General features: G+C 39.7%; 1 protein-coding gene across 1 annotated transcript; it reads right to left on the minus strand.

Annotated features, from left to right (window-relative positions):
- Window positions 1-263: 263 nt before the first annotated feature.
- Window positions 264-8,189, minus strand: LOC132982407 (homeobox protein OTX1 B-like). The gene is made up of 4 exons (XM_061048893.1): window positions 7,941-8,189; window positions 5,049-5,241; window positions 4,286-4,437; window positions 264-1,637 (listed from the first exon to the last, which is right to left on the minus strand). Exons 2-4 carry the CDS (start codon window positions 5,143-5,145, stop codon window positions 849-851), a joined length of 1,038 nt encoding a protein of 345 aa, XP_060904876.1. The 5' UTR covers window positions 5,146-5,241; window positions 7,941-8,189; the 3' UTR covers window positions 264-848.
- Between the last annotated feature and the right edge of the window lie 224 nt (window positions 8,190-8,413).

Consider the following 8,413-nt stretch of genomic DNA (forward strand, 5'->3'; position numbering starts at 1 on the left):
TTAAAAAATCCCTTAATAAAAAAGCTTTATTTACAAATCAGTGTTACTATTCAGTTATATTTGCTGCCCTTTATGGTTCACAACATATCTGCAGGTCAGAGCTTTTGTTATAATCAATATTGATCAAACACTTGTTACTTTGGCTCTGTTTACCCTTTAAAACCAGTCAAACCAGTTCTGTAGAATTCGTTTTAAACTGCATGAGCTCTGCTGAAGGCACGAACACAGCCAAACTAACAGTTTAGCTTAGGATTTTTGTAGGAATAAACTTTTCTTTGGACTGATTGTGTTTTAGCAAGACTTTATTATAAAGACACGAATGTACATCTTTCAAATTTCACTGGAATACTGACAATTCATGTCTCATTCACATTTTTATTTAGTTTCCCCCTCAAAGAAAAACAATCTTTCACTTTATAAACAAGTGCTGCAATTCAATCTCCAACATACAACACCCAGCAAGCCAGACGACCAGTTTCTGAACAAGATTGAAGTCGGAAATCAGATAGAAATGAACATCAGCAACCTGAAAATCATAGCAGCATCATGTTTAGGAAAAAAAAAGGTAATTGATCACTCAAAGAATCCCAGAATGCACAATCCTGTAAGTTCCTCTAAAAATGTACTAAAGGTTTTCAAAAGGTGAAAATGAGTCAGTTTCTGGAAAGTTCTGGAGTAGAAAAATAATCCTGGAGTCCAAGTCGAGCTCTGTGTGTCGTTTCAGTTTGTTCACAAATAAAAAACGTTCTTAAAATGTCTCTACTATTAGTTTTAAGGATCTTCAAAAAATAAACCACCAACAAAAAGAGAAGACTTCTTTGTAAGCAGAGAAGAAGAGAAACAGGAAATCACAGCACTTGGAAGCGCCATGAGGCCTGGTCTTTGTAGTCCAAACAGTCGGAGGTATTAAAGTTGAGTTTCCATGCCGACGCCGCCGTCTGCTCTTTGTAATCCAGACAGTCTGAGGAGTTGAAGGCGAGGCCCGGTGCGCTGTACGCCTGGTGGTGATGCGTTGGGTGGTGGTGGTGGTGGTGGTGCCCTGACGTTTGTGCGATGTGGTGGTGCGGGTGTCCGGACATGGAGCTACCAGTCATGGGGCTGAGTTGATGCGGGTGGTGGTGGGAGTGCATAGGTGCCAGGTACGAGCCGCACTCCATGCCACCAAAGTAAGAGCCCGACGCTGAAGTGGGGTAACCCTGGCTGTAAGCTGCTGCTGTCTGGCTGTAGGACACCGGGTATGAGGGTGTCCCCCCAGTGCCAGAGGAGGACATGGAGCGCTGCATGCAGGAGGCGCTGGTGGGGGCAGCGGGGTCAGGGAGTGTGGGTTGAGCAGGGGTCGGGGAGATGGGCGCCGGGCTCCAGATGGATGACACAGGGGCGGTGACGGAGGAGGAGGTGCTCATCAGACCAGGACCACTAAGGCCAGAGGAGATAGCGGAGGACGATGAGGAGGATGAAGACGAGGTGGTGGAGGAAGAGGAGCTAGACACAGCGGGCGGGGTGAACTGACCGCTACTCTCAGACCCGGTGCTCTCCCTGGTCGGAGACGACTTCTTCTTCATGGGTTTCACCTTGGCGCTGCTATTGCTCTGCTGCTGCTGCTGGCGACACTTTGCTCGTCTGTTCTTAAACCAGACCTATGGAGGGGAACATCACACACAGGTCAGAAAAACCCTGAGCAAGCTGGAACTAAAGATGTTTCTGCTGAGTATTTCTTCACACATTTTCTCTCACATGATGCTACTGAGTGCTGAGGCTTTGACATTCACTGCAGGAGGTCTGAAAGAGTCTGCCAAGACTCTACTAAGAAGTATACTTTGATACTATTTGATACTAAATGCATTAAAACCATAAAATCTCCATTATTTTAACGATCTAGTATTGACAAGTACTGAAGCCATTAAAAACTACAGATCTTCAGTCATGGTTTTTTTTTTTTTAACAAAAGCTAAAGGGAGAGAGCAATGTCTAACTGCTCAATTAAAGTGGCAACATTTTTTACCTAAATTACTCAATATGCGTTCCCTATAACATCTATTTCTGTTTCCCTGGTATTGAACAGGTATCAAGATCATTTGACGTCCCTACAGTCTGTTAGATGACCACAGTACCAGATAACTAGAGACAAATATGAAGAATCTGTAAATCTGGGTTTTTTTGGGACAAGTCAGATGATTTCCAATTATCAGCCACATAATTAAAAGATACATTTTCCCAAATATTTAACAAATGTCCTTAGAGCAATTTAGCCATGAAGATAATTTTGGTTTGATTTGTTTAAGCTTGACCTCAACACAACTTCTGTGCATTTAATTTTGATTGAACAGCTGCCATTTACTATTTTTTCACTAGTTTCAAAACTTCATCTCTGTTAAAGAATTAAAGGCAGACACTTCAAAATGTAGACCATTAGAACCAAAAATATAAGCACTGATAAATGCAGCCATCACTCATCTCAAGGGAAACAGAGAAACAAGCAGCACAAACTGATTTCCAGAACATTTCTGCACGATTATCCTAAAACTAGGGTTGTCACTATGCCAGATTTCTAAACTTGATTCTCTGTTTAATTAAGGTTGCAACAAAAACAGAATTCCTACGCTTTGATTGGACAATTTCCTGTTTTTTTAATGATCAAAAATTGCCTGCTTACTCCTGCACACACTCTAAATTGTACAAATACAATCCAACATTTTTAAAAAAGCTTTGGTTATTTCGGATACTTAAAAAAAACAGAGACTACACCTTTAAAACGTGGAGTCTTACGTTTTAGGAATTAAATGTAACTTCCCTAAAATGAGAAGTATAAATCCTTTCTTTTTTTTTGTTCATGTGTGACCCAGTTGGGGTTTATAACATAGACTAATGTAGGACAGAGTTATTCAAGTGTAGGTTGCTCAGTCTAAATAAATAGTTTTTGTTGTTTTCAGTTCAGCACTTTCTCACATTCTCATGTTTTTTCACTCGTGTGTAACATCAAATATTCCAGTGAAAATATTAAATGTGGTTTGTTTTTAGAAGATAAAAGCTAAAGTTTCATCCATAACTAAACTACAAATGACTTTGTGTTTTGTAAACGTTCTACTTTGTCTGCTCTTTAAAACAATTATGAGATGTCTGCTTTAACTGTTACATATTAATATTTCCCATTTATTATATTTATTTGATCAGAGCTGGATAATTGTAGCTATATTTATATTTTAGGGGAAGTTAAAACATCAGGGACAATAATGTAAATGAGATAAGGACTTAATGTTGATATTAAACTTTAAATAAATGTATTGAAATGTGTTCATTTATTAAACCAAAGGTTGATGTAAATGCATTAATATAGGTGACCTGAAGTCAAGACATGTTGAAGAGTGTAACATGTTTTAGGAACTGTCAAATATTTTCTATAATTAAGAGTTGTCACTTTTACAGCCTCCAAAGAAATAGTTAGTAATACTCAGTAATGTCAAGACAAAGCTCATATCCGAGCCTGGAAAAAAACAGTGTGGTGTTAAAGCCGCCTGTCAGCAGAAAGCAGAGAAGCAGAGGCCATAATTGCAGCTTTAAGCCGAGCAGAAGCTCACAAAGACGGGCTAGAAAACCTCTCAGAGCCTTTTCTAAAGAAATTCACCACATCAAACACTGCTGCTGCACTTTGCCACGGCCCAGCCAAATCTCCCTCTGATTAAAGACCTGTCTCTACTCGATCAATGATAATAGCTCAACTTTTCCTCTAACACAGGGCCTAATCGAGCAGAGGCCCGAGGTGAGAAACTGAAAGTCCAGGAGAAAAACTTTAGCAGCAATTAGAAACTATTAGCTTTGAGGAAAGTTAATCTCTTTGTTCTATCTGGATTTCTGGACTATCCAGCACTTCCTTTTTTGTAATTTTTATTTCTTAGTTTCACTTCTTGCAAAAGTTTTTACACACTCAGTGCAGGTACAACAATATGTGAAAAATGATCTGCAGATCAAACGTTGAGAAACCAGCACTTTATTCTTCTTTCACAATGTTTAAGTTTGATGGGGACTCATTTAGCTGCAGTAGAGTTCATGTTTCAATGGTCTGGTCAGAAGATATCAGTGCATAGTGGCTGAATATACAGAATAGGATTATGTAACTCTGGTTAGTAAACTTTTTCCTCATTGTATGGCTAGAAAACGTTCGTGAGTGAATAAAACGGTATTATTTCGAAGATTTTGGTACTATTTAAAAATCTATTTGTCTAACAGTTTAAAGTCTTGATGAAGCACACATTTAGCCTAATTAATAAGAGCCTTGATGACAGCTGACCTGCACTCGGGACTCGGGCAGGTTGATCTTCAGCGCCACCTCCTCCCTCATGAAGATGTCCGGATAGCGCGTTTTGGCGAACAGAGACTCCAGAATGTCCAGCTGAGTGCGCGTAAAGGTGGTGCGCTCTCTACGCTGCTTCCGGGGGTTACCTGAAGGTAAAAAAAAAAAAAAGAAGAAGTTAATGTAAGGGTACTTTAGTATCACTTTAAAATCTATCCAAACGTTTCTCAATCTAAAGTGAGTGGTCATGCGCTCGGATATGTTGTGCGTAAAAGTGCTTTCACATAGGCTACTTTTTTAATTCTTTTTTTTCTTTTTTTTTTTTACTTAAGTGATTATTCGTTTTTTACACGCAGACGTTTTCCGACATCTTCCAGCAAATAAAAATCACTTCAGTAAGCTCGATTTAATTAGGTATGATATATGTTTTAGCAAGCAGACTTCAAGCGTTGATCAACTAAGAATGCGTAAAAGTATCTGAAATACGATCGACGTATAACCGTCTTCGTTTGGCTTATTAGACTGTAGCACTAACGACATCAAAGTAAAAATGTTCTATTTAATGAAGATATTCCAGTAAAAAAAAAAAGTAGATAAATGAGGTCGATAGAAGGAGAAATAGTATAATTCTGGGATACCATAAAAGAACAGCCGTCTTATCTCAAATAAAGCAACACCACGGTGACTGAAGTTGCAGCCTATAGTGAAACCATTTGGCGGTGTATCTTTAGTTCTAATAAAACCTCGACTGTCTCCGTACCCGGGTATCCCACAGACGGGTGCAGCAGGTCCATGGCGGCTCCGCTGAGGCCCAGTCCGTTCATCCCGTACGGGCCCTGTTTCAGATAAGACATCATGCTGAGCTCGGAGACGGAGACCGGAGTCTGGACGGACAGAAGCGAGCAGCTCTCCCGGTGCAAGGTGCTCAGGTCCCCGGTGTTTTAGATCAGCACCTATAAGGAAGAGAGAAGTAAGGTTATTTGGGATGATGTTTTTTTTTTTTTTTTTTTTTTGTCTGCTGGAAATACTACACGATGACGCGCCCTTTGACGACGAACAAACAGGCTATTTAATGGTGTAAGCATCACTAGCCACGAATTCACACTTTTAAATGGTCAGTCTTTCCTTTATTCCCACTTTACAAAGCCCTGGGCCTGCAGAAGTTACCCTTTCGTGCGTGCTTAGTGACACGAAAATAAAAGAAATAGCCTACGTGTCCACGAGTACCCCTCAATAAGAGAGAGTTTTCACTTCTGTGACTTTTTCACGAACTGTCTTGAAACTGTCTCTTCAAGCTTACATCTCATTTAAGGCTCTTTTTATTCAAACAAAGGCCTTTCAGATAAATTACACACACCATTTATTCCACCAAGCGCTCACACCTCAAGACTAACGAAAACTTGCCTCAACATGATGTCAAGAAAAAGTTTATTCATTGAGTGATTCATCTATTTTGATTTAGTCTTTATGTTCTTCAGGATTTCTTTCTTCTTTTCTGTTATCAAGGTTGTATTTTTCACATGCATACTGTATTATTGTTAAGACTACTTTTAAGTATTAATGTGTAGCAGATGTTAATAAAGTAAAGCCAAGGTGTTCAGCCTAATAAGGCCGTCGACCGTAAAGGTTAGAGAGTGCGGCCTTTTGATTGAATCCAGATCAAGAACACGTTTGCATTTTTTGATCGATTATAGTTAGGCTACTTAGCCTCAGATTTAACCCCATGGCAACAATCCGAGGACATTATTCCTCATTCTTGTGTTGATGTTATTGCGCACCAGGATGGGAACTTTCCTGTAAATTCCTTTAGAGGAGAAAAAAAAAGAAGTTCAGTTTGAGGAACAGGCCCTCACACAACATTACTCCGCTGTCAGTCAGTACAGACAGCACCAGAGTGGGCTACAGTAAAGACTTCATTAAAGGGGGGAAAATGTCGAAGGGTTCAGTCTGATCTCCGGAGAAAAATATAATAGGCTATAAAAAAAAAAAAACGATCATCAAACTGGTAGACTATTAATAGGAGCTCAGCAGTGACTTTTTCTTAAGATGTTTCCTCTAACACTCTTATCTCTCACATATTCAGTGTGTTTTAAATCAGTCAATAGCTCACACTTTAATCGACCTGTGGAGATGCTGCACTTTTAAATGACAAAACACTCAGACTGGTCTCACCTCACATATCTCTGTAGGAACTTCATAAATATAGACTATTAATTTATTCATACAGACAGACAGTGATATCTGTGAGAGTACAAATGAAAGATAACTGACAATAATTGAATATTATATTTATGACATGATTATTTTTCATCTGGCTTTAGTTTCTTATTTCCTGTCTTTTATTTTCTTTTAGTGTGACTTTTTGGTGTGTAAGGCTACACTTCACAATTCACAATAACGGTGAACGTATTTTTCTTCTTTTTTAAAAAGAATTAAAACATTGGTGTTATTTAAATATGCTGACTTTTAAACTACTTTTTGCCACGTTGCTGAAAATAATGTAGGCCTATATGTTTCGTTTCTAATTTCTTTAGATGTGTTGCAGCTTCTGGGGACTTCATGTGAAATAATGATTTAGTTTTGACGCAAAGAAAGCTTGGCAATCACATGTGTAAATAATGTTTATGCTCAAGTCAGTGGCCTGGTTGTGTTTATATCAACGTGTGCAACGAGGATGACGGCAACGTCAACTAACAGATTAACATAAATAAAATACATATCTAAATAAAGAAAGAAATCATTCATCTCGGAGGATATAAAGCCCTTGTAACTTTGCTGGGACTCTTTTCCCCGCACAGCTGCAGCACCGTCTGCAGCCATAATCACCGGCTGTAATTGTTAACTGTTAGTATTAGTGTAACACAATGTGTTAAGTGTAAGACAATGTATTTAGATAAGAATTTCCATAATCCACTGGGTCCTTTTAGCAGGTAAATGCTCACATTTGGGACTAACAGCAGCTTGTTGTCGGCTGAAAAGGTCCGCGGGCCTCCTGCTGGATCTGCAGCTGAGGCGTTAACCCTTTCAATAAAGATCTTCTTATTTCCATAACCGCAGGAAGGAGCCCAATCACGCAATGTAAATGCTTCCAAACTGTGTGCAAATCAGCGCCATTACAATTTAGATTAGATCTACAGGTCGACAATTAGCAGAGGGACTGTTATCAGCAGCACAGAGGGAGAGGAGGCTGCGGGCCGAGCGGAGCCGGGGAGGAAACAAACACAGGTAGAGATAAAGTCCGGCTAATTAAAAAACACACATTTTGAAGCCTGCTTAGGGAAAAATATATCTGTTTTCAACTAAATGTTACAAACCTGAAGCACCATTTGGTTTTCTCATCTAACAAAGGAATAGGCTACATCATTAAGTTGTAGGTCATGACATGTAATTTAGAATTCCAACATCTTTTATAAGAACACAAGGCCAATTATTCGTCTGCAATAATAAGATCGCAGCCTCCGTTTTTGGAATTTCAAATATTCTAAGAATTAAAAAGCAGGCATGCAGCCAAGTTGAAGATACTATAGCCTAGTCTAAGGTAAAAACAATGAAGCTCTTATAGCCTATTATTACAGTAATGTCAGTGCAGCTGAAAACACCACTTTTATACAGATATTAAGGTTAAATAAACCTGACAAATAGGTAGTCTCACCTTCTTCAGGTTCCTTTTCCAAATGCAATCCTGTTAACTGTCAAACCAGTGAGATCCAGAGTTTAGAAATATCCACATGGAGAAAAGTTTGAAGTTTTCTGTCAAAAAGTACATCAGGTTCATCAGCTCCGCGTGCAGATACGTCCTCTGTCAGGACTACAAATCTGACATTTCAATAAAACCCTAATCGTTCAAAAGTAACCGTGTTTTGTGTCTTCCACGCTCCTGCTCTCCTGCCGGTGTTGACGGATGGAGATTGATGCGAGTCTCCGGGGCCCGAGCCTCTATGAGTCAAGGAGGCATGCGGGGTCTGCGTCCTCAGAGCCAATCAAAACGGTCTGTGGCCTCGTCTGCGATGGAAAGAGCCAATCAGGCAGCGAGCTCGGCGCCTAAACATCCGCCCCTTCGAACCACGTGACGGGACTAGAAGGTCCGTGTCGGAGAAGTTTGAGCAGAATCAAGAAATGATTTAG

This window comes from Labrus mixtus, chromosome 2 (genome assembly GCF_963584025.1).
Source record: "Labrus mixtus chromosome 2, fLabMix1.1, whole genome shotgun sequence".
Taxonomy (NCBI): Eukaryota; Metazoa; Chordata; class Actinopteri; order Labriformes; family Labridae; genus Labrus; species Labrus mixtus.

What these genes read in the sequence shown, in the direction of transcription:
- LOC132982407 (XM_061048893.1), bottom strand. Translation starts at nt 5,145, where the DNA reads ATGATGTCTTATCTGAAACAGGGCCCGTACGGGATGAACGGACTGGGC. An exon ending in CCCGTCTGTGGGATACCCGG is followed by an intron (nt 4,438 to 5,048) that starts GTACGGAGACAG and finishes TTTTACCTTCAG; the next exon opens with GTAACCCCCGGAAGCAGCGT. An exon ending in TGCCCGAGTCCCGAGTGCAG is followed by an intron (nt 1,638 to 4,285) that starts GTCAGCTGTCAT and finishes TCCCCTCCATAG; the next exon opens with GTCTGGTTTAAGAACAGACG.